The sequence below is a fragment of the Lipophrys pholis genome (assembly GCF_963383615.2).
Source record: "Lipophrys pholis genome assembly, chromosome: 8".
Lineage (NCBI taxonomy): Eukaryota > Metazoa > Chordata > Actinopteri > Blenniiformes > Blenniidae > Lipophrys > Lipophrys pholis.
In genome coordinates, this window is record NC_137630.1 from 16,820,706 (window position 1) to 16,848,447 (window position 27,742).

Sequence of the window (27,742 nt, forward strand, 5' to 3'; positions counted from 1 at the left end):
TTCATCTTGGCCCCCAGAGTGGCAGGAGGGACAGCTTGGTCATCTGGTGTCACACTGGTCGAGGCAGGTTTCAACATTTGAATGTGTTAAGTGGGTGAAAGTTGGGCCAAAGCGGCATCGAGGAGGCGGGATGCTCAGAACTTTGACGGCTAATAAAAACAAAACCGCTCTAATCAAAAAGTTGTTCTGAATTATTGAGGAGTTTTTTTACTAGCCGTTTTAGTGTTTTTAGGTGGCCATTGTGTCATTTGTAGGCGGCGCTAGAGAGCACATTTTGGCACTCTGGGGGTTCATTTTTACATTTTCTTATATTTCTATTCAGTGTTGATGAACTTGCCAAATTTGGTGAGCATTTGAGCATGTTTTAGGGGGTCAAATTTGGGCCAAAGCCACCTGAGGGTCTTTTTTGGGTGAAAATCTTACTTTGAAAGGCAAATTGCAGACTTCCTGTTGAATTTAGATCGGGGTATCGGCACATGATTTTTAGGTCTTGATGAGACGAACAAATGAGTTTGGGTTTGGTCTCTCTACGACATTCCTACGGGCCGTGGTGGCTGTTTTGGTGTTATATTGTCAAAATCAGATCTCGAAATGATCATTCACACGTTCATCTCTTCACGTATTGACTACTGCAACTCTGTTTTCACCTGTTTTTAGTCCTGACTTTCCATGCGTTGCATGGTCAGGCCCTCAATGCATCATTGTTGTGCACCTACACTTCAGAGCGCACCCTTCGGTCCTCAGGCCAGGGTCTCTTAAAGATCACAAAGACCCATTTTAAAACCCGGGGTGACCTGGCGTTCCAGGCGGTAGCCCCCAGACTCTGGAATAACCTGCACCAGTCCCTTCGTGAGCTTGACTGTGTGGACGCCTTTAAAAAGCATCTGAAGACTGTGCCTTTTCAGAAAAGCTTTTAGTTAAAATGCCTTTTAGCTTTCATTTTCTTATATTATGTGGCTTCTGGTGTTTTAAAGTCACATATGTTTTATTATCCACTGTGTGATGTTGCTGCTACTGTTTTAGTTTCACCTTGTTGTACAGCACTTTCTGATTTTATCTGTGAAAAGTCCTTTATAAATACAATTTACTTACTTACTCTAGGTGGCGCTAGAGAGACATTTAGGCACTCTGGGGGTTATTTTGTTACATTTCCTGAATTTATTGGCCAGTCTTGATGAGCGTCCTGTATCTGCTCAACATTTGAGTGTGTTTAGTGGGGTAAATTTGGGCTCCAAGCCACGTCAGGAGTCAGAAAACGAAGAAAAAAGAAGAAACATACAAAATACAATCGGGTCCTACGTGGCCTTCCTGCTCGGTCCCTGAAGAAGAAGGAGAAGAAGAAATAAAGAAGAAGAAGATGATGAAGAAGAAGAAGACGAACCTTTGTGAGATTAACAAAGTTCTTCTATTCTATTCTTTTCTATTCTATTATATCCTTTTCTATTCTATTAGCTGACTACTTTTGCTTAATGAATGTATTTAAAAATGAAGAATAAAGCTCCTTCCACTGGAGCTCTTAGCGCCCGCAGAGCCGAGCTGTGCCGGGCTGCTGCGCGGCGCGTGAAGGGTTAACAGGAGGAGGCGCAGCAGCAGCGGCGGTCAGCTCTTCTGGGTGGAGTGAAGTTTACACATGTACTACAACAAATTAGCTCGGAGGAGAGCTTTGGGAGCGAGTGAAGAACCCTTGAATAGAGGATAATAATCCGATCAGAGAAGGAGCTGCGCCCCCCCTCCCCACCCCTGAGAGAGATGGGTGATGTGACTGAGGAGTCGCTGCTGGATTATTTCCACTCGGCCGGAGGCGACTCGGGCAGGGTGAAAAACGCAGACCTCCTGAAGACATTTAAGCCTTTTATTGGCCACAGTGACCTGCAGCTGCGTGGTGAGTTCGTGCTGATGCGCGCTGCCTCGATTTGATCTCACGTGGTCGCGATCATTCAGTATAAAAACATGATCCGACCTCGTGTTTGCATGGCAGTCCTCATATCTACACTTTAACCGGCTCCTTCCATTGTTTCCTGCTGTGGATCATACATCTGGTTTGAATTAACGTTTAAAAAAAAAAAAAGAGTTTGCGCAGGAATTGTGTCATTTCCTCCCTCAGGCCAGTGAAAACACAGGATCCTCTCATCATTAAAATATGTCACCATGCAGTGTCACATGAAGGCCCTGCAGCTCCTCACAACACGGGATCCATCTATCTGTCTGTGACTTATCTGTTTTCCACCCTTTGAGCTCAGGATCCACCGGGTTTCTCACTGCTCTTCTCCTCCACCCACTATATTTTTTTACAGATGCTTATGCAACCCTCTCCTGTATCACTGCTTACAACACAATTCTTCTCATATTTGGCCTCTTCTGACAAGTAGGAGTATCTTTACATAACTGTTTATGCTTTTTTTTAATGTGGTGAGTGTTACAAAAACTCAAAGTTAGGACATTTTTGGAGAGTAAAAAATCCCACAGTGAACTCTTTGGTTGGGGAAAAAAAAAAAAAAAGTATTTATTGGAAATGTTTATTTGGATCTACCCACAGCAGGAAGTTCATACAATTTCAAGGCTATTACAGCATTATTGGTGATATGCGCCGTACCACCACATCCCAAAACTGCTTTATGGATTGAGACCATGCAGGTCATTGGAGTCCAGTGAACTCATCGACCAGTTTCAAATGATTGAAGCCATCAGAAGTTGGTACAATGCAGCTATAAAGGGATGAGTGTCGTCTTTAAACCATCCTCCAATGGTACCAAGAGGTCCAACATGTGCCAAGATCTCCCCCACAACATTACACCACCAGCATCAGCCTGAACTGCTGATACAGCACCTTCAAGGTTCAATGTGTTTTGCGATGAGAAATGAGCTTCTGCATCCTTTGGTTGAAAACAGCCTGAGTTGGTTTTTCGCCTTTCTATCATCGCTAAACTCTAAACCACAGAAGAGGTTGTGCGTATTCTGAAAGCTGCAAAAAAATAAGCTGTGTTTTAACAGAGCTTGTGGTAATCGACATTAAATGATTTGAAACGGGTGAAATAATGTAGCATGTTGATCACATGGATGTCAGAGGTACAAATATGAAGTCGGGATGACTAAAAACAGCAAAGTCAATAAACTGCTGCTCGTGGGAACCGCAGACGAGCGTGTGATGAGAAAAGGGAAATTGTGCCCACGAAGAAAAAATGCCACTTTTATTTGGAAAACAAATAAATTAACAACATATAATCAAGTGTTTATTTCAGGCACAGGCCACCAATTTCATCTAAAGTGGGCCGGACCGGTAAAAATAGTGATATAATTTAAATTTAAACTTTAAAGTTTTTCTTTGTTATGGCACCAAGTATACATGATGAAAATGTCTATGTATTCACAAAACCAAACAATTACAACCAAAAATTACAAAAATTTGAACTTAAAGCCACTTTTAATGACGTCTTCTAGTAAAATACAATGAAATGTCACTGATACCTCAGCTCGGGTCTCGATGTTTTGTTGTGTCCGCTACTCTTGAGAAATTCTTAGAGAGAAAGGGGGTCTATGCTTTCTTTGAAATTTGTACAATTTGCTTGGTGGTTTGGCGGAACGGATTGGAGCCTCGTGCAGGCGGGTTTTGGCCCACAGTCCTTATGTTTGACACCCATGGTTTGATCATGATTTCAGTACTAAACAGCGATACTATATATCTAACTAATATGAACTAACTTTTTTTGGGGGGGGGATGATTAATCTGCAATATAGCCGATACTTATATTTATGCCTTTGTTTAGCCCCTGTCCAGACTCTCCAAATCGTCTTTTTCGTCATCCTTTTTTTTTAATTGCAGCAAGTATGTTGGCGAGGTGCACCAAATCAGCTGGGAGCTTAGATTAAACAGTTATAATGTGCATAATCTGTCCAATATTTGCTGTTAAGTTGGATTTTCACTGCCCCCCCCCCCCAAAAAAAAAAAGCAAGGAATGAGCTTGTACTGTCGCTTTTTACCTTTGGCACTGTTTGATTTCCAAACATATTGTAACCTCCTGAAATGATTATCCAAAGTGACCTTGTATCCCAGCGTGTACGCTCCAGATGCCATGTCAGCGGTGCAGTTGTTGACAGAGGTTTTAGAGAGCTGCCTTGATACTCGGCCATCTGACACGGCCGTCCAATTAGAAAAGTGCTCCCCGCACATTTAAAAGTCTGTTGTAGCATGTGGCGGCGGCTTTTCATGTTGTAATTGTGATGATAGTGTTTTAATCATAATTAAGACCACATGCATGACTGGGCGCGGGCCGCTAAATGGGGGCGCTTTTTCATCAGAGTGCGAAACTGGGGCATGGTGGGAAGTGTAATGGTGTTGCAGAGGGCAGGGTGGGGGGGGTGGGGGGGGGGGGGGGGATGTGTGTGTGTGTGTGTGTGTGTTGCTTGATTTTTTCAGGCCAGTGGCTAATAAATAACCACCATGTATTCTTTGACCCACCGTGCAAACCGAGACATTCTGTTGTTGAGACAGACGTATGTAAGTGGCTGCTTCCTTGGGCTTTCCTGTTGTTGCGAGTGTGACCCGTGCTACTGTCGTGCTCCTCAAGTTCTTTCCGTGCACAGCAGGAAAACGGAAAGACTTTAATTGTGCTGAGCTGCATGCCGATGTGCATCTATAGGCATGAATGGAATACCTTCTGCTGGGAAAAAAAATGTCCTGCTTGCGTAGCCGTTCTGGCTTCTTTCTACGCAGAGTTGGCGCTTCGTCACACATTCTGTCTGAATATCTGTTGACTTGTGTAAACAAGGAACAGGAGTCTTTATCTGATTGATTCTGTCAGCTCCTCAGCTGTTGTTTGGTTTCCACAGGAAAGATTTTGTGTTTTTGGCTCTGGGCTAACTGACATGTTTAGATTGATAACACATTTCCTCTCTTTTGAGATCAACAATCCTGAAAGGACAGCTTTTGGGGAGGTTTTGCATATACGGATGATACTGATCCTTCTTTATGCCTCATCAGTTGAAGTATTTGAAACCAGAAGCTTTGAATAAAAACCTTTAAACAACACTTTCATTCATAACATGCCGCTAAACCATCAGAGAAATGACATAATCATAAACACAACCTTCACCTTCACTGTTGTACAAACGTCTGACTAGTTACTAGCTCCATAAAGTAGTGGAGTCTGCCTTCCTGTATTATTGTAACGTTGTCGTGTCTCATTGGCTGTGTAGCTCAGTCTCTCTGACTCTTCTGGGAGGAAACAAGCAGCAACAAAAAACTGGAACAAAATATGAACATGCAGCGAGACACACAGGCGCCTCTCATGCAGGGAACGTTTGTTTCGTGCAACAAATACTTAATATCTCCTCGGGATGCAATCTAATGTTGATGTTGAATGGGGTTGGCTCACGATTGATGATGTGCACCTCCTGCAGTAAACCGAGGTTTAGAGAAATAGCAACTGTGAGGAATGTGGCTTTGACTAATGCTGAAGGTAACAGACAGCTTGGTGAGCTGGACAGAGAGAAAGAATGCTCCTCCACATAAAGAGCTCACTTCTGGAACGTGATTACATAACGGTAATACTTGTACCACTTCACTATTGAAATGTATAGGCACAGCAGTTATTTTACACTGTGTTACTCCCATCACTTCATATACAGAAATATATTTACCTAATAGATAACAGAGGGACCGATTATATTCAGTCCGCGCCCTCTCCTAAAGTGATCAATTTATTGTCATGGACAAAGTTAATAAATCCAACTTGCAATTCCTATTTTTGATTTATTTTGGCAACATGGTTGTGTAACATACATGCAAATTATACCATGTGTGAGCTGATCGCAACCGCTGCTGTATGGCACTATAATGCATTATGACTACTCGTAACACTTTGGTACACAAAATGTGTTAGAAGTTGTTTGAAACAATTTAATCAGCTGCTCTAACCAATATCGCCTGGTTAAAACTGGCACATTTTCAGTGCATAAAAAGAGTAAAAGCGAAGTAAATTTTTGGCAAACAAAAGATTTAAAACTCAATACTACAACAAATAACACAGACAAATGAGTTACAAAGCTAAAAGAGTTTATACGCTGTTTATTTCATCTGCCAGTAATCTTCACATGATGTAAACTCACACTTTCATTTAAAAAAACATAATTTTTCACAACATCACTGCAGAGTTCTGCATTCACCTCTCATGCTTTCATGACCAGCTCATATTTTTAGCACTAAACGCACACGTTCGTCATTAAATGTCTTAAATTCAAAGCGATATTAAGTTTCCTGCCTTGACCTCGCGTTTTCTCTCCTCTGCAGCTAAATACAGGGAGGAATTCAAGCTCGTCATCGACCGGATCGCTGTGGTGAAGTCAGAAAACGTGAGTGAGCCGCTTTAAATGTTTTTACCTTTTGTGGGGAAAAAGCCGTGTTTGACGGATTTCCCTGTCATCATTCTTCCACGCTGAGTTATAAACAGGAAAATGTATCCTTGCCATTGGAAGAATCACTTAAACTGTTTGAGACTGGAGGAGTCGGCTGATGTGTTTACTTTGAATGTACCCACGAGTTTCTCCCAGGAGACCGCAGCTGCACTTTGAATGCTTCTGGAAAGTATTTTTTATTAAGTATTTTCACATATTGACTTGATTTTCCCTTTTTCTTAATAAAACTGGTATGGCGTCTTTGGAAAACACACTTCCCTTTGCTCTCATGTCTCTATTATGCGACACAGGCCGACCAAAATACACTAAAATGTAAGAAAAAGATTTACTCAGCAGCATCTTTCGTTCTCCTTCACAGAAAATCTTTAAAAAAAAATGTAATCTTTAAAGATTGTGTGTTTTGCATTTTGATTGTGATCAACTGAGAATAACACCGTGAGGCCCAGCACACACAAATAAGAATGTTTAAATGAGATTGTTTTATTTAATTTATCTATTAGGTCCTGTTTACACGAGAATAATCTGCAGGAAGGATTCTAAGAGCTACAACACAGAAATGGCTCCAAAATGCCTTCAAATAACGGTCGTAGTGTAGCCAGCTGTATTTTCACACTTTTGCACTTGAATATATAAATTTATATTTGATGGAGACTGGCACAGAAGGCAAGAACGTACTGCCTCTTAGGCCGTGTTTACACAGCAGCGTATTCAAGTGAACACGTAAAACTTTCGGAGTCTTTTAGCCATCCAGTTACACAACAACCATGCTCGCAGCCACTGGAAACAAAACTTTTTGAAAACGATTCCCAAGGTGGAACTTTTTCAAAACACGCCCGACTCCATCTCCATGGAAACGAGAGGAAATGCGACAGTTTGAAAACACTGTGCATGTGCACCACGGCAGTAGTAAATAGTTCTTCTGCACATGTGAGTAGATGGACAATAACAACAATGGCGGCCTCCAGACGCCTGAACTACGAACCGTGATAAACATGTCCAGGATCTCTCTCTGTTTCCTGGGTTGACTGATCCAGACAACGCGATCCTGATCACCGTTACTACGAAACAGGTTATCCGCCAGGATAAAAGCAACACTGTTGCTGCAGCCAAAGCCAGACAATATAAACGGACGGCACTGTGATCCCATCAATTTCACTTTATTGTAGCAGAACCGTGTCGGGCGGCTCTTCCTCGTTGCTCTTCTTTTAGTTTATATTTTCTATCCAGTTGTTCCGAGGCTCAGTTTCCCCCGTGTGAGTGGGTTTCGTGTTGGAAAATTATTTCATCACCGCAACGGCATGAGTAGTTCTGTGTTCCATAAATTCAAGTTTCTGCAGTTCTGTCATCGTGACCATTATTATTAACCTCATGACTACAGATCAACCCTCGCAGAGCTAAACACACTTGGAACAAATACAGTATATATTTATATAAAACACCGGGTTGATCCTTGAAGTCATCTCGATATGAAGAAAATCCAGTGTCATGACTCCCAGGCCATATTCTCCTGGGACTTGGTAGTTTTATAGTTGAGTCATCGTAATAACAATCCAGCTTCGTCTTCCGTCCATAAGAATGTCCATGCACCACCAAACAACAGCACCCACTAGTTGCTATATATGAGAACTACATTGTTTTCAGTGTTTCTGCCATTTCTGTGTGAACGGACATCGTTTTCTGAACTTTACTGTCTCAACGCGAAACCTTCCTGAAACAAAAATGCAAAGACAGTGTCTTTCACTTTAAAATGTTAAGTGAACATGGCCTTAAACTACTTTACTTAGCTGATACTTAAAAACCACTCACTCAGTAGAAGTTATTAAAAAAAAAAAAAAGAAAAGTAGAGCAACGACTTGAAATTAACATAAAATTGCAATGTGATGTCACTCAACACAGCAGAATTAAAGCCTCTTCATGGGAACTAGTAATTCTAAATAATGCATGATATAATCATCAAAGCATCCAACATTGTTAAATAATCGATACAAAAGAGATGTCATGGCTCATTTGGTTATTTCTGTCCCTGGTTCTGCCTTTATTAATGATATAAAGTTTAGGACCATGGTCCAAAAAACATCAAACTACAAAACATATAAAAATAAAGACATAAATGAAACGTAAAGTGAAGTGAAAATAGCCAAACTTCATTAGAATAGCCTCTGTACAGTGCATAAGTAACATTCACCTATCAAGTATTGTTTAATTTCATACGACGACTCATCTGAGGGACGTTCGTGTCGTTTATCAGCAGATTAGTTTAGTTTAGAATTTGACCAAACTTGTGTCTTTTAAAAGATTTGAAAGACATTCAACCTGCACTGAAATAAAACTGCAGAGCTTCACATTTGCGATTTGGTTCCATACCAGCTGAGTCTTGACTTCAGCTGTAGAGACGATCAAACTTACTCAATCTTTCATATTTGAGCTGCGTTCAGATTTTAGATTTACGTTAATCTTTGGCTCATGTGATTATTGTGTGTGGCTGTTAACATTATGTTGTAACAAAGTCTAAGCAAACACTATTGTGAGCAGATAACAAAGACCTCTGTACATGTTTGTGTCTTTCCAAACTCCCAGCAGAGCAGAATGAAGATTATTGTTGCACCACTGTGACGTAAAAGTGAGATTACTGGAACATGACTTTTTAAACTTGGGTCACAGCGTCCAGTTTAGATAAATATGTCGTGTCTGATTTGAAAACAGGATTTTTTGCTTTCCTTCAAAGGTTGTTTTCGGAGTGCAGAAGGCATTATTGTGGAGTCCACTTCTGTGATCAGAACCAAACATTATGTTTATCCTTTATTTATTCTTTTTAATTATGATTTCATAACAATCCATTTTTGTTTATGATGCATTTTTAGTTTGGAAAAGGTGCTACGGGGAGGACCAGTGAAGTGAAACGGCAAATAAAAGGCAAAAAAAGCTGTGAAGAAATGAAAACAGGATTTTAATGTTATTTAAAACCAAGGATTGTGAAAGGCTGAAAGTTTTAAATAATTTCTTTTACTGAAAAGTTGGTCGGGTCATCAGTAAGGCATCAAACTTAATTTAGAATTTTAAATAAATTTCAAATTGCATTGCAAAATGACATTTCTTGGTCGACAACATGACTTTTCCCTATTTTTTTTAAAGCTGCGTTGTGCTGTTTGTCCATCACAGGGCGAGAAATACCTCTTCCTAAAAAAGAAATACAGACACCTGCTGCACGAGCGAGACGCAAAGCATCAGGGCGCAGGCGGACTCCTGCCGAGATACCCGAGTCCGGCCAGGACGACAGCCGCCGCGCAGTGGGAGGTGACCGGCGCGCCCGCGTCTCCCCCTCAGCAGAAGGAGCAGCAGGACGAGGCGGCGTCGGCGGGAGACTCCGACGGCGCCGTGGAGGTCAGTTCAGAATCATCCTGCTGTTCTGTCAGAGGCCAAAAGTAAACTGTGAGCATCAGCCCACGCTGAACCCCGTTTTTACTCTTTATGCCAGGGAGGCATTTATCTCCAAACAAGCTCCTCTTTGTTTCTGCATGTGTCAGCGTCTAATGACAGTTTACACAGAGGAGCACTGTGGAAGAGGGGGGGGGGCATAAAGCTCCTCTTGCTGGCGCAAATCAAAGTTCACTACTGTCAGACGAAGGAGAAGGTCAAAGGGCTTAAATCTGGCATAATGCACGGAGCTGGTTAAAACTAATGCGCACCGGCTCTCGCCAGTTGTGAAAATGAACACTATGTGCTGGTGGTTTGATGCACAGTAATCCTCTGAATGTCCTTTTACATATTGTTCATACTATAAACGCGTGCATTTAATCCTCGATTTGGAGGACTTAATGTATGTTATGCTGCTGCCGTGGCGTCCTCGCACATGTTTCATTTGAAACAGGCACTAGAGTAAACATTATCCGTCCACACCCAGATGGCGAAGGGCGGAAAAAGAGAACGCACGACGCTAATGATGGCTGTGAAACCCGACTGAATGTTTGTCGATGACATTTCATTTACCAGGAGAGACTCCCTAGAGATGTATCATCAGGTTTCCCAACATATGACACTCAAAGTTATAACAGCAGAGGTCAAAATGACAGTTAACTGCATAACTATATGTGGCCAATAAGTGTGGCAGGTTAACATTATTCATCGTAAAGCAGGATTTTGGGAAACAAAAACATCATTTCAGGATGCTGTTATGTTTTGAGGTCATGATTATGAGATAGATAAATATATAGATTTAATTGTTTTAAAACATGTTCGCCTCCGCTTCTCATCCCGCTTCTCTTTCTCTTTTAAAGCAAGGAAGCACCATTTACACCAAAAAAAAAGCAGGCTTTTCAACAACATTTCATCACGTCTGGATTCAACACGGTTACAAAAAAATTATCGACTAAACACAAAGTTTTTTTCAGTTTTGATTCTATGTTTGGATAGATAAAAGACATATATGTTTAAAAACCCACCCAACTACATACATACACCCCTACCAGTCTTCATAATAAATAGAAATAGAGCAAGACAATAACAAATATACAGAAGAACAAAACACAAGATGAGGGGGAAAACAGCTCTGTAAACATCATGTGGTGTCAAAATCAATAGTTAAACTATATGATATAGATCCTTTTTTTTTTTTTTTTAAAGAAATTGATTATGAAACTCAGTTGTATTGTGATATGATGAAATGAGCTCCTCAGATTGTTGGACTCGGTCGTCTCTAAAGCTGGTGCTTCGTTCTCGTAGATACTTGAAGCTTTTAAAGGTTGCCGTTGGTTACCTTTGTGATTGTGGGGTGGGCCAACGCTGTTGAAAAGAAAATGTAGATTTTTTATTTGTTTTCAAGTCTCATCTTTGAGTTATTATTCTCACAAAAAACAAAAACGCAAACAAACCAACCCGTCCTGTGGTGCAGGATTAAGCAGCAGATTAATTAAAACCCAAAGATTGAAACTGGTAAATGACAAACTTTTTCCACATGTGCAAGTTGGCAGTAGCAAGCATGACCTCCCCCTTTTAAAACGACAAAAATAAAGGCAGAATTGTTCTTGTATTTTTTTGTATCTTTTTAATGAATTAGTCATATTTCACCAATCACAACCGGAGCAACAGTTTTTAAGATGATGACAAAACATCTTTATCTGTTGTTGATAATTTTGATGCGCTCTTACAATTGATCCAAACTGAATTATTTCAGTCTGTCTGAATTGAATGGAGCTGCAGAGATGGATTCGGTGTATTTGTGAATAATGAATGAATATCTTCTTGTCCTGAAAGCTATTTAGATGACTATTGTATGTTGAAATTTCAGAAGTGAAGAAGTTACTAGAACAAATCTCCTTCCCACTGCAGCAGTTCCTCCTTCTCCCACCAGGTGGTGCTGTGTAAATTACCCTGCTTTACCCCACAGTGTGCCTGCTGAATGTCAGTGGGAGGAGGACCAGTCAGGGACCAGAATCTCCATATAAATTAAGCAGCCTGTTATTATGTTAAGCAGCAACATGTTGGACCTCATTAGAAAGATAATAATCATGTGGGCCCATTAAAGAGATGGGAATTCATCCCGAGGAGAGATACGGGACTCTCCCTCAAGTCTATTTTTATAGTTGACTCAAGTTAAAGTTGCATTTTTAAAATGTGATTTATTAGTTTTTCCCAAACCTTGATAGGAAATGTAATCGGAGACACCAGAAGCAGTGACAGGAAGTGACAAAGGACATTGTCACTGTAGATAAATAGTTTTAAACCACTTTAACTATACAAACACACATCTGGTTTGTAACTTGAAGTTTCGTGGGTGACATTTTGTGGCGGGGGGTTTTTTCTACTTCGAAGCGTGTCTGATTTCAACATAAACTGACAAAAAGTCCCGGGAAAGATGGCCCCTTTGTGAGTCCATCACTGCGTTTCATGCATGTCGGACAAAAACCGTGTCAAAGATGTAACTCCACCGAGCAGGCGAGAGAAAAGACTGTTAATGACCATGATATCTGTGACATGGCTGAAAGTGAACCAGATAGCAATAACAAAAGGAGCAGATTCCGACCAGTAACACGCTCCACTAACATGGCCTTTCTTAAGAGAAATGTTGTCAGCTCACACACACGAGTTTAATTCATTCATGCATTGTCACATGAAATACAGCAAATGTGCAGCTGTTCCCTTTCGTTCGGGGGCTACAGAGTCTCCACAACACAGAAGAGACGAGCGTATAATCCGTCTATGTTCTGCAGCGTTTTATCCAACTGGGAGTCGTCTTGACGCTTTATTAAATCCCTGCAGTCTGTGGATGAGCGCTGTTTACATCCCCGGACGGGTCGCCGGTACGTAGCAGGACCAGCACCAGTCACATTCACACGGACAAAGAATTGAAAAGCGTTGGATGAACATGCAAACTCCACACAGAGAGGCCCCTCAAACCTAAACTTTAGACATGATCCGTTGTGAACTAACCGCCACAAGATCTTATCCTGATATGTAAACTGACTAACTGCAGTAACCTGAAATGTGAGTTTCAGTACATTTCAGATCCTATACTTGGTTTTTAATAAAATAATTAACCTGAACTACTATTTATTTTCTTGCACCTGTCATCGTTTTGTCGAATTTCCATCCTTCTACACGAATGCATGTCGTGTGTGTTGGTGGCCTTTGCATTAATATGGACAAAATCTGAAGTTTATGCGCATTAGCTGTGTGTGTGTGTTGTTTATTATAAGGCTGCTTGTTATTATCCCACTTCAGACGTATATTTTTCTGTCCACTGTGCTGCTGCGACACTGCAATTTCTCTCTTGTGGGACCAATAACAGTTCATCTAATGTATTCTAATCAATTAGTAATCAGCTACACATGCAATTATCTTAATAAATTGTGAAATAAAGATATGATTTGCACTAAATAGACACGCTTAAGTTGTTAGCATAGATTGTCTGAATTAATCAATCACACTATTAATTCATATTTAAAATTCACTCATTTTAAATTTGCAGAGCACAAATGCACAGTCCATTGGAGCATAATTTATTGCAGTTCGGTCTTTTCTGTGACACAACATGACCTTTTTAAAAAGCAAGAAAAACAGCTGTGGGTGTTTTCAAACTATTGAAATATTAGACGACAGTACTGCAGGCACTCCTTATGTAGAAGTACAGAGATCCGAGAGGGTTTCCATTTGAATTTGTTGGCCCTCACCAGTTTCTCCCGTCACAGCCGACACTGTTATTTTGTTTTCTGAGTGTTAACATCGGTCTCCACCAGAACTGAAAGAAAGGACACGAGCCAGAGTGTAATAAGCTGGATAAATACCATCCCACCACTTTTCATGTTCAGCACGCTGACGTGTGACAGTTTGTGCCGGCGACATGAAAGGGCCGAGTGTTTTAACATCATGTCTCGATGTGATCTGAGAACAATTTGCAATCAAGTCCTCAGACGACTCAAGAAGAAGGGGGGGGGGGGGTCCTCTCCTCACATAAATCAGCCAAAACGACATTTTCACACACTTCTTGAAGGCTGCCTTCACTGCTTTCTCACTCCACAGTGACAAAAACACATGGTCTGACTGCAAGTGTGTTGTTTTCTTTTTTTTTTTTTTTTTTTGGCTAATTGTTAATTGGATTGTTATTCGTTGTCGTCGTCCCCCCACCATGTGGGAATGTGTCACCTCTGCCGCGCTGTTTCATTACCTCTCTATCTGTCTGATGCCCTTTGATCATGACTTGTTGGCTGGAGAACATCACCGCAGTGCGACCAGTGTGTGTTTCCTGTGATGCTGGGTAATTCTGCTTGAGCGTTATAACTGATAACCGTTTGGCTCTTTTGTTTTTGTGTGTTTCAGTCCGAGTCGGAGCAGGATGAGGAGTCTACGGGCAGCATGGGCTCCGCTGCCGTCGCTGTAAGTCAATTTTTTTATTTATTTTTTAAGCGACAAAGTGTTTCAGTGCTTCTCTGGAAAGTGGTGGCATTACTTCACTCATTGCTGCTAATAAAAATAAAATTGTTATTTGGGCAAAGTTATATTTATTCCAGTGACACATTAGCTGAATTGTCAGTTGCGTTTGTGTCAGCCTGACTGATTCACTCATGAGCTGATCCGTTAGTGAGAGGAAGATGCTCTAAAGCGTCATTAAACAAACACATTTCAGCCAATGTTATTTGTAGCTACATATATGTATAACCTATTATTTACACACTTCACGTGTAAATGTAGCCACGTCCCTGCAGCTACAGTGCATATAAACTCAATCAAAACCACACCTGCACACAAACCATATTCACGTCTAAAAACGAGTAGGAACAAGCAAATATAATATCACCCCACCCTTTCTTCTATGTTCAATGTGTTCCCGAACGTCTTACAGCCCGGCTGTTAAATCCCTGGACTTCTATTGATTTTATATTGGCTGTTCCCGGATGCATCGGTCTACATGTTTCATTGTGTTGCATGTGTGTGTATGCAGATGCTCACACACGTGTATGTGCAGAAGTGCATGTGTGCAACAATAATTCCTCGGTGCTTCTGTAAATGATGAAGCACTTCAAGTTGCATTTAAGCTGCCTCAAATGTGCTCTATAAAGGAATATTGATTGATGAAGCGAACAGAGAGAGAGCCAGCAGCTCTGGAACAAAAGAAACAAATAACAATACATATATTATGTTCGGCAGCATTGCCTTATTCCCGGCACTGGTGACCTATGACTACAGAACATTCTGCTTTCATTGTGGAGTAGTTGTCGAAAGAATTAGAGAAGTGAAACCGTAAACATTTTGACTTTTCAGCGTCATCATGTCTCTCTGATTGTGTCACTTAGCGGTGACCTGGTTGGTTCTAGGAAATGGATAAGAGGTTGTGTGTGTGTGTGTGCGTGTGCGTGTGTGTGTGCGTGTGTGTGTGCGTGCGTGTGTGTGTGTGTGTGCTAGCTGGATCCGATAGAGAAAGAGTGGATCTACTCTGCTGCCGGTGCTCGAGTCCCCGACCTCTCCCAGCTGCTCCGACAGGACCCGTCGCTGGCTAACAAGAAGGTAGCACACATCTTCGATGTCACGCTTTAAGGGGAAATTCCAGTTTAAGAATCAAGAATAGTCCAAACATATTACACTGGTTGCACATGACTCAGAATCTTCAGTCTGCCTTTGCTGTTGGAGATCATCTGTGAAGCAGCATGTTCATTGGTCCCTGACGCATGAGTGAAAAGATGCACATGAAACCCTCATTTGAAGAAAAGTGTTTGTGTGTGTTATTCTGAGTAACACACAACAACAACATTTCTGGTGAAAATGCGTTGTGTTTGCATGTACACAGCGGCATTTATAAAACAAAGTGCGTTTACACGGAAATGGCAGAAATGCTCAAAACGATGTGGTTTTCATGTTGGGCCACTAGTAGGTGCTGTTCTTTGTTTTTGTAATGAAGCCACACATGAGTGCGGATAACATTATGCTATAAATACTAACAATGGCGAGTACACAGACATTTGTATGAACAAATGACAAAAGTTGGACTGCTATTTTGAGTGACTCAAATATAAAACCTCCAAGTCCCAGGAGAATTTGAACTGGGAGTCATGACACTCTGGAGGCCGCCATTGTTGTTACTGTCCATCTACTTGTGCAGGTGCAGAACCCTTTTACTACGGCTGCATGCACGGTAGCAGCGCGTCAGAAAAGTTGCGTTTCACTCCGTTTACATGGAGCCGGAGTGTTTTCAAAAAGATACATGGTCAGTGGCTCCAAGCACCACTGTCATGTAAATGGAGCCCCAAAACACAAAATATTTAGTATTTTCCCTTGAAAATGTCGCTATATAAACGGGGCCTGAATCTCCCACAGAAACTGAAAACGTAATCTGTTTGCTTGAGCGTGCATTTTAGCATATTTCACGCAGGAACTTTGTAAATCAGGCCTTAAGTCTGAGCTTTACAAACATGAAAACACTTCAGGACATATCTTCCTGCTTGCATCCATCAGGAATCTCAGCTCTTAAGTGCTCAGACTTGTCAAACTTGGACTTCCAACTAAATAAAGTTGTTGTTTGGAACAACTTTCTCTCCAAAACCTTGAAAGCAACTTGGAAGTCTGTGGAGGCTGTTTGATCATCATGTTCAAGAGAGCAGCTTGAGATGATTGGAGCTTTGTGGGGGTGGTATATTATCCTGCCATCAGACGATTATTTACTGTTGGAAATTCATGGCCATGGTCCACAACATTACTCAGGTAGGCTGTGATGTACAACCAGAGGCTAAATGTGTGTTTGGAAAATCTACTCTACCCCACAACAAAATACCAGCACCTGAAGAGTTGATAGAGGGATGGATCCATGTGCTCTAAGAACTTTGTATCACCACTGTCTTGATTATTGTGGCGTTTACTGAGCACAGTGAAAGGGCAATCATGCGTGAGAGTTTATACTTTATGAGTCAGAGAGGATTTTCTACATTCTTTGAAATGAGACTTTTATTTGATTTCCTGTTGGCTTTCTGTCACCTCCAAACCAGTCGGCTAGTTCTCCTCTGATGACCTTGGACGTCACAGAAGCATTTTCTGAAACACAAGGTGGCATGAAAATCCCGGCAGTTGCTGAAATACTAACACAAGAACGTCTGGTATCAACTACAGAGCAGAAACCAGCCAATTGAGAACACAATCGCACTTTTTTCAAAATAATTAACTATATAACAATCCAATCCACATTAGCACATCATTAAACATCATGATGTTAGTTTTTTTCTAAACTAAGTTTATCTAATTCGGTCGTGTATCTATATATTTTCTAATAATTCATTACTCTTTAAGAATTACAAAAAGAAGTTTTGTTTGTCATCAAGGAAAACAAGTGCTTATATCCCTGTATAACCTTACTTGATATTTGAATTTATTTTAGTAGCTGTTAAAAGATTTTCTGACTTGGTGTTAAGTAGTTACATTTGGAAAGTTCTCAGTCAACAAGAACAAAAGGCATCGATTCTATTTTATTACACCTCAGATATTAACCGAACCAAGTTTGGGGGAAAAAAAAAACAAACTTAACCTGGGGTTTTCTTTATTCATAAGACAAAAAATGTTTTGAAGTGAAATGTTAAGTTGTTAGGAGCCACAAATGATTCATCATTTCACTGATTTATGTTTCTCTCCTTTTTTTTTTTCTTGTCCGACCCCACCAGGACTTCACCTCAGTGAGTATTTCACAAGTACTTGAAACTTGTTGCATTTGTTGGTGATGTGATATTTGCGGGATCTGAAGTTTTCCCCCTCTTGTTTTGACACATGGCGTCTCCTGACTGTGACCGTGGCCACTCCTCTCTCAGGGGGTAAGTCTGATCCACCATGCATCTTTCTGTACCTCCTGTTCAAATCCAAACTTCATTCCCTTAATGTTTTTTTTTTTTTAAAACACAATTTCTTCCTCTGAATCAACTGATTCCTCCCTCTCAGACCTGCGTTTTGCTTGCGTAACTTTCAAAAGCCATTTTTCCGTTAATGGTGTTCTGAGAACCCTGTGTTAAAACACCCAGATCGCGCATTTCAAAGGTCCACTATCAAAAGGATTATGAAAGATAGCTTTTTAGCTCCTGTGCCCCCCTGACAACCTAAATCCTTTTATTTGTCTCCCTGTGCGCTTAAGAGATTTGAGCTCATGTTTGTTGTCCCTCCCCTGTGTCACAGTTCTCACACCGTCCTGTGGCCATGGCAGACCACCTTCTAAGAGTAGCCCCTAAGCCTCTGAGCCATCTCCACCCGGACAAGATAGCAATGGCCGCCATTGAAGTGTTTGGGAGATGAGGGAGAGGGGGTTGGAGGAGATGGGGGAGGATTAAGGAGACTCTTATTGCCCCACAAAGACTTCACCCACTTAAAGATAATCTGAAAGTAATAGAGCAGGCTGGGATTAATTGTAGAACAATGCCAGTTGTGTTCCTGGGAAGGTGCTAAATCCCCCTCGGGCTTCTTTGATGTCCCCTCTGGACCTCGGCCTCGCCCTGCTCAGCAGAGGTGGGTGACTTTCAACAGATGACGTGCAAAGATACTGACAGCATCAAAAAAAGTCTCCACACTGTTGGAGCTTGAGTCTGTAAAGGCGACGTAAAGTTATCGTATCAGATCTGTACCCAAAAGCGTTCCATTTCCCTCAGCAGAAGTGTAGCACACATGGCAGACTGCGAAGCACATGTTTGAGCAGGACTGAAAGGATTACTCTTCATCCTGGGAGGACTTAAGTGTTTCCTGTTCTGACCAAATGTTTGTGGGGATCAGGTGGACTTATAGATATGCTCTTCAAACAGTCCTTCGAAGGTAAACTCACTTAAAAGTGAAGGCACAACACAGGTTATCTCGCCTCTAAATCCCAAATCTGGCTTCTCTTCCTTCTGCTCCGGCTCTCCTTGGCGACGTGGGCCTCTGCTCCTGCCGTGACGGACTTCCTCTGCGCTGCAGTTTGTAAGTACATCATTAGCCCATCACTCTACTCTGTCTTCCTCCGCATGCGACGGGAGACGGGCCTTTGTGTGTCTCATGTCCATGTCAAGTTGTCTTCAGCTGCCACTTCCTTCACTGGGGAGCACGTGGCGGCTGGACAGAGCAGTCCCGTGACAAATCAGACAGGTGGGGTGGTGGTGGTGGTGGTGGTGGCGGGGGGGGTAGGCACAGGAGGAGGAGGGGATACCCGGCATCCTGTTCGGACTCGTCCATCACTCCTGCCCACTGGGGGAACCTGCCGAGCCGCCTGTCAAACGGCACTCCGGCCAATCTGTCTCGGGATGTGACAGCAGAGAGACAAAAGAGACGAAGACACTCGAGTCAGACGGCATCGATCACAATCTGTCTCCGTGACATGCAGCACAGAGAGACATGAAGCAGCTTCTTCTCTCCTTTCACTGGACAGAAGAGGGTTTTTTTTTTCTGTCAGAAGCTGCAGGACAAGTTTGTTGTGCATAATTAGCAAAGTTAGCATTAACACGTCTGGAGGAGACGTGCAAAAAGTCAACATGTGACACCCCCCCCCCCCCCCCCATCCTCATACTTAGCTGCCTGCCAGACGACGTCCAAAGGTGATTAATAGTGATACTAAAAATGCATTTAATCACCTGAAACTCAAATATGCTTTACAACTCTCTAATAAGTTATTAGCATGAAATTTGCCTGTTGACCTGAAAACTTAATATACAGACATGAGGTAAATTTTTTTCATTACATCTGAGACTGTCACTCTCTGTGGCCCTGCTCAGTGAAGCAGTAAAGTCATATAAGGAATTTATAAGAAATCCGTGTGATGTTTTGTGCTACAAAAATGTAGTAGATTACACTTAACTTAAAAAAATAAATAAAATAAGGCTTCTGCTGCGTAAAATGTAATGAAGGGGAAAAGCTACCAAAACTTCTTCAAAGCTGCGAGTTGATAAGTTTTACAGAAAAGATTTTACAGTCTCTGTGATGTCGTCCTGAGGTGTATAAAATGCTTCATAAAGCTCGGGGACGTTCTGTGTAATGGTCTGTGGCTGAAATCTTTTTTTTAAAGATTTTTTTTTTTTTCCCGAATGTACGGTGCATTTCAAATTAAATATTTTGATCAGGTTTCGTAGATGTTTTCAACCATTGAGGACCTAAACATGGAAGAAAGTAACACAAATTAAGTCAGTAATGTTTACTTGAGAAAAACTACCAAAGTCTATCAATCATACTTGCATGTATGTCTTTAGTCTATGGGAGAAAACCCACATATGCGCAGGGAGAACATGTGAACTCTTCACAGAAAGTGATGTATCTTAGTTTAGTTTTGAGTCAGATACTAAATTATGCGTAAATTTAAAAAAAAATGGTAATAAACCTGGTTGTATTATATATGAAATCCATTTAAAACTGAATTTGATGTTGCGATGCCTACTGTTTGTCTGTCGAAAAACCTAATAAACAGATTTATAAAAAAAAAAAAAAAAAAAAACTGAATTTGAAAAGTAGTAAGTTTAGGGTTTTCAAACTTCAATAATGTAACCTGATCACTTTTGATTTGTTCATTTTCCGAAGTGTCAGTGTGGATTACAGTTAATATCAGCTGCTTGGATCCTTTTGCTGTAACTGAATCGTCCTCATTAAGGTTAGAACAACAAACGAAGCCGTTTCAATCACGGGATAAGGAGAAAGTGCAGAAATTAGTGTTCAAACGTAGGGAATGAAAGCAAAAGGTCGGCAATAAAATGCTAAAGTAAGGTACAATTACTTGACAGGTTGACATAAGTACAGTAAGATTGTAAAAATACTTCATTTCTTTCCTCTTCAGGGCGACGGAAACTGAGGCAATGTTTTTCTAGCTATCTGCAGCTAAGACGTAATTCTCAAATGGTCCCTGTTTGATTCGCCGTATTAAAGGTCAGACTGCAGAGGGGACAGATGTTACTTGGCCCACATCTGCACCTACGCTGCTTTCACCTGTTGATGGCCCGTAATTACCGACTCCCGAGTGCGCAGGGTCAAGCGGCCCCCGGTCGGACAGGTGGACGTGGTTTGTGCTCTGGAGTCACGTGTCTGTTATTTTCGCATCATATTTGAGGACACGCGGAGCGTATCTCCAAAGCTTTTCCCCTCCCTGACATGCGCTGACAGTACTGCGGTGATGTCTGGGTGGGTCTCCCCTCTGCGGGTCACACTAACATCATCAATCTTCCCCCCGGTGACAGGCGGCCGGGCCCCCCCACCGTGGGCACAGTGCTGTGTTGTTTTGTAATTAGGCTCCGTTAGATGGCAGGAAACCATCTCCCCATCCCTCCTTCTTACCAGCCCTCCATCCCTCCTCTCCCCTCCTGTGCACAGCTGGCCCGCTCAGCTTGTGATGACGCTACAGCAACCGACGGAGCATGTGTTATTAATAACACTTCTTTACCTTATTGTTAACAGACAGCTCTGCACTGGGCGGCGAAGCATGGCAACCAGGACATGGCCTCTCTGGTGGTTGATGCAGGAGCTGACGTCAACACCAAATCAGTGAGTGCACGCTCACTTTCATCCTTTCATTTATTTAAGAAACTTTGTTAACGCATGCAGATTCTTAAAACATTTTTGAAACACCTTTGATATGCATTCTGAAAGAAAAATATTACTTCTTGGTGTTTTAGCAAACAGATCCTGATTTACTGAGAGGATGCGTTGAGTACACAATAAATTGTACACTTCCATAGATTTCGCTCTCATTTTGCATTTTCAGACATTAATCATTGAGCATTAACCAATCTGGGACATGCTCACAGTATTCCATAATAAAGAAAATGAACATGTTGAACACATTATGCATTTAACAAACATGCATTTTGTCTTCCAGTTCATTAAAGCTAAAGGCAAATATTCACAATGCATGAATGCAGTATTATGCAACGTTTATGCGAAGACTGTCTGAAATTGCTTTAGCGCTGTAGGAGTTTGAGCGTTGGGAGTGTTGCCAGTTGAAAACACTGGGTCCTTCTTATCGTTGCCGCACTCCAATAGAAAATAGATTCTGCACACCAACATTTGCATCCCCGTGTTTGATTCATCCAAGATTGTTAATCAAATCTTAATCACGTTAACTCTTCCGAACTCAAAACGTTATTAAACTGCGAATGTGACAAGTGTGCAGGAGATTCAACGCTCTCGTGAGTTATGTGAATCTTTGCAGTTCTAAATACCAACAGAGTGACGCGTCCCATCATTTTATGTCGCCAAACAAGCAACGATCCAACTGTTATCCACAGGGGTGAGTGGAGCCTAGTGCAGTGTGGGGCCGGGCTCACCTGGAGGGGACTTCAGGGGGCCGAGCAGCAGGGAAATATATGTACAGCAGGCACAATTAAAAAGCTTAATTTATAGTAAATGCAATAGTGATCAAATAAAACTACAAAAAAAAAAAAAAAAGCATACCAGTTACTAGCTTCTAGACTAGTTTTAGTGGTTTAAGCCTTGTGATCACTGATTTCTTCTTCTTCTTCTTCCTGCAGCACGTGAGTACACGGGCCTGTATCAGCTGGCGGCGACTATGTACGTACAGTATGTTGTTGCACCTGAAAAGGAAACAACATGGCGGCCGCTCTCTTTTCCGGGCCTGCACCGCCGTGACGTGACGCCACTTAACGATCCCTGTGAAGATCCAGCTGTGCAAATGTATCACAGCAGCACGTGTTGTGGGGCCGCGGGAGCCCTCTGCTAATAAATCACGTCATGTCATGTTAATTGTTTGCCCAAACAGTGCAACTATGTGCCCACATGCGCAACTTTTTACAACTCTCCAATTTTCAGCGAATTACCACGCAATTATGTTTTTGTCATTATCTGCTGTTTCCATAACCTTTGCTAATTTGTATATTTTTTCGCTCCTGCTGCTTTCATTGGCTGCGCTCGGCCCTGGGAAACTCCAGGGGGTAAGTCCTGAAACTTATTTTCCACAATTCCACTCAGTGAAAATGTAAAAGTTCCACTCTTCTCGTCCTTTATGTGTCAGTAATGAGATTCCCAGGGGCGTGTTTGCATGCCGAGCTACTTGACTGATGTACTTGAAAGGAACTTCACGACAGACATGTGTTTCCTTTTGTCTTACACGGAGTGTTTTTGTCCCGCAGGGTTACACACCTTTACACATCGCCGCGTTACACGGCCATCAGCATATTCTTGACCTGCTCATACAGACATACGGTAAATTTAATATGTAGTCATTTAATTCCAAACCATGCTTGTAAACCTTAAAAAAAAAGAATTGTCACTTTGATGTATGGTCTTTATTTTCCTTTTTAATAGTTTTTCCTGATTTTCTTTTACCATTTTGTCTCCTTTTGAATCATTTTCTTTTTCACACATTATAAAAAAAAATACCTTTATAGATTTTAAAGTTTTTTAATCATAATGTAAAGCTATTGATGTGTACTAAACTGCTTTAAAATAACATTATCTTATCAGGATTGATTGGTTATACAAAAAAATGCATTATTTTGAAATTTTGCTTTTTATATGAAACATCACTGTTAGTCTTTTTTTTTGCTTCACTGAATGTGAATTTCTTTCAATGTCATGTCAGTATGGTCATTTCCATAATTGAATTGATGGAGATTTAAAAAGAAACCATTTAGTTAAAAAGAGTATTAACATTAATGTGAAAATTTAGTCTACGCTTAGATTATAAGCTGCAATGTGTGCGATTTTATGTAATTTTAAGACAATTTAACATCAAATTATAAGGAGAACGAGACAAAACAAGACTCTGAATTAAATTTTAAAGAGGAATTTGTGAAATGCTGCTTTTCTGATGACCAAAATCTGCCAAGTGCAATACAGGTTTGAACCACAAGATGGTGCATTGAGTCAGTCAAAGACTGGAGGAACGATGTACAACAGAGGAACTTTTTACAAAGCACCCCTCTTTAGCTGAAGGACACAACTGTTCTTCATTTTCAGAGAGTTCTGTTTTGTCTTGTCAGGAGCCAGAGAAAACTTACGGGACTACAGCGGCCATCTTGCCTGCCATTATCTGACCCCAGACACCAAAGAAGCAGAAGGTCCAGCGGACGAGTGTGACCTGAGTGAGTTCCTCTGACTTCTGCTGATAAAAGTAGTAACAATAACATGTACAAATGATACTTAGAATATTCTTGCAAAGCACATCTACTGAAATTACAACCATAAGTGATAGTGTATATCCACTGTAAATTAATATGACGACTATGAAATTCATTATGCTTATCTTAAATAAACTAACTAAAATAAACAAAAACTGCCAAAAAACAGACCATTTTCATCATTACACTTTATTACTACAAGTGTGCGTTTATCACATTTTCAGAGGACCTTTTTTATACTACTACAATAATGTTATTCCAATATTGGCTCAAATATTTTATTAAACTATAAGCAAGTTTTTATGTTATTGGCTTTATTACATTTAGAATTGGCAAAACGTTATTGGCAGGTTTTACATTATTGGTTGCTGCAGATGTTAAAGTAGTTTTAAGTTCTTTTTTTATTTTTAGAAAATAAATAAAGTCATAATAAGTCACTGATGACTGGTTCACCTAGGCTTTCCTCCATATGTGTGAAGTCATACTGGTGTTGATCATTTATGTTTCAGCTTTGATTGTTTATAATGAGACAAAAAACACAGTTTCCCTTTTAACTGGAATATTAGTAGTAGTAGCAGCAGCAGCAGTTGACAATAAATATTAGAAAATACTGAAGGAAAATAACATATATTAGAGTACAGAAGACAGTGTTTTTGGTTACTGGGGTGGGGTAAATATGTCATGATATCAGTTATAAGATCGTCAGAAAAGACTGAAAATAACAAGGTTTTAATTATTACTTAAAATTTTTTTATACCAAAAAGACATTTTCTGGACAGTTGTTGTTGTTTTCTGTGGCTGTAATCACTTTGCATGGGGGATCAAATTTTACCCTCTGCTGTAAACAGTCAATAAAAGTGCAGGGTGTATCCCCCAATGGACGAGTTTCTCCTTTACATTGATGTTTGGTTCTTCTGGCTTCAGACTTCCAGGTGACTCAGGTCAGGGAGCGGAACAAGAACAGAAAGCTGGCGGCGTTGTTCCACTCCAAGAAGAAGTGGGGCTCCGCCGAGGAGCTGGCTCCCATCGAGGAGGAGAGGACGGCGTCCCATCAGCTCGCCCTCCCTCCCTTCAGACCCAGGAAATTCTCCCGCTGAGGAAAGAAAACCCACCACATCACAGTTTGTACTGAAATTCACACACACGGAAGTACTGAAGTGTGTATTTGCGACGCGCACGCGCACACACACCCACATATCATTTATTTAGCTCAGTGAAGAAGCGTGTGCTTCAGGTTTTATTACGAACACCTCTTTGCTCATAATCGAGATATGCATGCTTACTGCATGCTGAAGTGTTTCTTAAAGCTCTAAAATGTTCATGGATGTTGACAAATATTGGAGCTACATTGCTTCACCTTGTTACAAAGGTTGCGGTGATACCGGCTTCGACTGCAAATACCCCTCAACCTCTCAGCAGAGCGAGCCAAGGAGGTATTTTCTGCTGCGTGGAGATTTTTCAGGATAAAAAAAACTGTTTGTGAAAGATGTTCTTGGCTTGCATTAGCCCACATATTAGAAACTGAGGACATGTTTGTTTTTCCCCTTATTCTAATGGAAAAAGGTCATACAAAATGACGCCAATGATTGGCGCTTTGCTACAACAGTAGGTTTTTAAAGAAAGCCATGCCGCGGTGCAGGAATGAGGTTAAACCAAAGTAATGCATTTTAAAATCAGCTTGATCCTAACATGAAACTGTAGCGGGTGGCACGGGGCAGAAGTTGGACACACTAAGTGGTATCAGTGCGTCCCTGTTGCTCACATTAACTCCAGTCTTCTTTATTTGGCTCGCCTTAAAACGAGCTCACTGAGCTCTAAAGAACATCCCAAAGTATCCTCATCAGAGGAGCCAGTCACTTGTTTTTGGTTTGAAGGAAACGTTTCTAAAGCAAGTATGGATGGAGAAGGGAATATTTCTCATTGTGGTTTTTTTTTTGCTGTGATACAATTCCTCAGTGATTTTTATTTGCTAGTATACCGAATAACATTATTCCTGCAGGTTTTTATTCCATTTTAAACATTTTTTTGAGAGTTGTAACTTGACTCTGAGCCGATCATTTGGCTCTGCTACTTAATTCTAACATTTTTCCAGTGAAATTCTCATGTTTGAAGGATTGCACTTGATTTGTCTGTTACAAAGTGCCTGTTAACTTTTGCAAAATAGAAAAAGAAAATGCACTACGATATTGTGTTTTTAATTCTACCTACTATTGTAAAGCCTTTCTCATTGTTCATTGTTGTGATTTAATGCAAAAATAATGGCTCTTTTAGTTGTTTTTTTTGTTCTCCATATATTTCAGTGCTTTTCGTTACACTTTGTGTTTTAAGCGGACCGTATCTTGGAGCGCCTGCCCGTCTTTACGTTTTTGCACAATATTTATACAATGAAGATATTTTGGAATTAAAACCACCTTTTGTAAAAGCGGCCCTTTGTTTCTATTCATTCGAACACGGAATTTTCTCAACATCAACCTCGACTCGAGTCCCTCGGCAGCTCCCCCAAACTCCTAATAAATCTTCTTTTTTTCCTCTCCACAATAACGCTGTTTTCTTAAAGCTGCCTTTGATCTCACTTTAACTACCTGACTTTGTGGGCTGCAGATGGAGTAAATATGGGCCCTGCTAACACTCCATAAGGCTTTAGACCCTAATTCCTGATTAGCTGAAAAGGGCAGCACTTGCTTTTGGGTCCTGGATATCAGACGACACAGAGGGGAACCAGAGGCAAGTGTTTTTGTGCTTCATTTTTGAAGCGGAGATGTTGGGAGTGAAGGAGGTGGTAGTGGGGGGGGTTCTGTAATAGATACTTATCTTACTGCCCTCAAGCCCCTCAAACAAAGTCCCCCTCTGAAGAGATTATAACCCAGGGAGGGCACATTAACTCTAATCCGATGCTTTGAGGCCCTTGCACCCCCATACCACCCTCTGCCCCACTTATTTCAACCCTTCTGTTGTTGGGGGCGCTACCTTGTATCTAGTGCATGTGTGAGTAAGGCCTGTGGCTACACACGAGGGCCGTGTGTGTGTGTGTGTGTGTGTGTGTGTGTGTGTGTGTGTGTGTGTGTGTGTGTGTGTGTGTGTGTGTGTGTGTGTGTGTGTGTGTGTGTGTGTGTGTTGGTGGGGGGGGGGGGGGGGGGGGGTTGGGGGGGTGGAGTAACTGTTTCAATAGCACGCTGACTCTAATGAAAAGCATTGAGGGGTGCATACTGCTGTGTAACTGATTCCTCTCTCTGAAGAGATTAGGCGCTACATTGTTGGTTCGGTTGCTCATTTCCATGAGAGCGCAGCCTCCCACCAGCGGCCGCTCGGCTTTGTTATTTCGAGTTGGAAAACACAGAGCCCAATGTCCCCGGCTTCCTTGTCACCATTGTTTCACAAATAGGCCAAAATGTAGATGTCACGTCACAGATGCCCAATAACCTCATTAGCTGCCCTCTGTGAGGCTGGAGAGGGAAAATAATACACGCACGAACTTCAGCTTGTTCAACTCTGAAGTGGACGCGGAAAACTGAGTCTGTGTGTTTTAATTGTCGTAAGTGAAGCAAAAGAAAGAGATGCATTCCGGGAGAAAGAATTGCAAAGGCACTAAAAATAAGGCATCTGCCTTGTCGAAATAAAAAGTCCCATCAGTTCATAAGAACTTACAGAAACAACACAGAATAGTTTGTTAATATTAAGGATTGAATTCACACTTCTTCTTTTTTTTTCTCTTTAAACTAACGAAGGCGTTTCCATTATTATTTACATTCTGTAATTAGTTTAGGTCAAGTCAGAGAGAATAGCGTCTCAAA

At 41.2% G+C, this 27,742-nt stretch overlaps 1 protein-coding gene across 4 annotated transcripts; it reads left to right on the plus strand.

Moving 5' to 3' along the window:
* Positions 1 to 1,145: 1,145 nt before the first annotated feature.
* LOC308113370 (uncharacterized protein) lies at positions 1,146 to 26,376 on the plus strand. 4 transcript variants are annotated; one of them, XM_080469625.1, is made up of 9 exons: positions 1,146 to 1,385; positions 6,287 to 6,348; positions 9,571 to 9,792; positions 14,224 to 14,280; positions 15,307 to 15,426; positions 21,271 to 21,357; positions 22,962 to 23,034; positions 23,814 to 23,915; positions 24,876 to 26,376. In XM_080469625.1, the coding sequence occupies exons 1-9, from the start codon at positions 1,358 to 1,360 to the stop codon at positions 25,046 to 25,048; spliced, it is 924 nt and encodes a 307-aa protein (XP_080325751.1). In that variant the 5' UTR covers positions 1,146 to 1,357; the 3' UTR covers positions 25,049 to 26,376. The 4 variants fall into 4 exon arrangements, with proteins under 4 accessions (XP_080325751.1, XP_080325752.1, XP_080325749.1 ...); XM_080469626.1 differs by having other exon boundaries at positions 23,004 to 23,034; XM_080469623.1 differs by lacking the exon at positions 1,146 to 1,385 and adding an exon at positions 1,556 to 1,882.
* The last annotated feature ends 1,366 nt before the right edge of the window (positions 26,377 to 27,742 follow it).

Coding starts and splice junctions, on each gene's coding strand:
- LOC308113370 (XM_080469623.1), top strand. CDS start 1,750: ATGGGTGATGTGACTGAGGAGTCGCTGCTGGATTATTTCCACTCGGCC. Junction 14,281..15,306: donor TGGGCTCCGCTGCCGTCGCT/GTAAGTCAATTT, acceptor TGTGTGTGCTAG/CTGGATCCGATAGAGAAAGA. Junction 15,427..21,270: donor AGGTAGCACACATCTTCGAT/GTCACGCTTTAA, acceptor TATTGTTAACAG/ACAGCTCTGCACTGGGCGGC.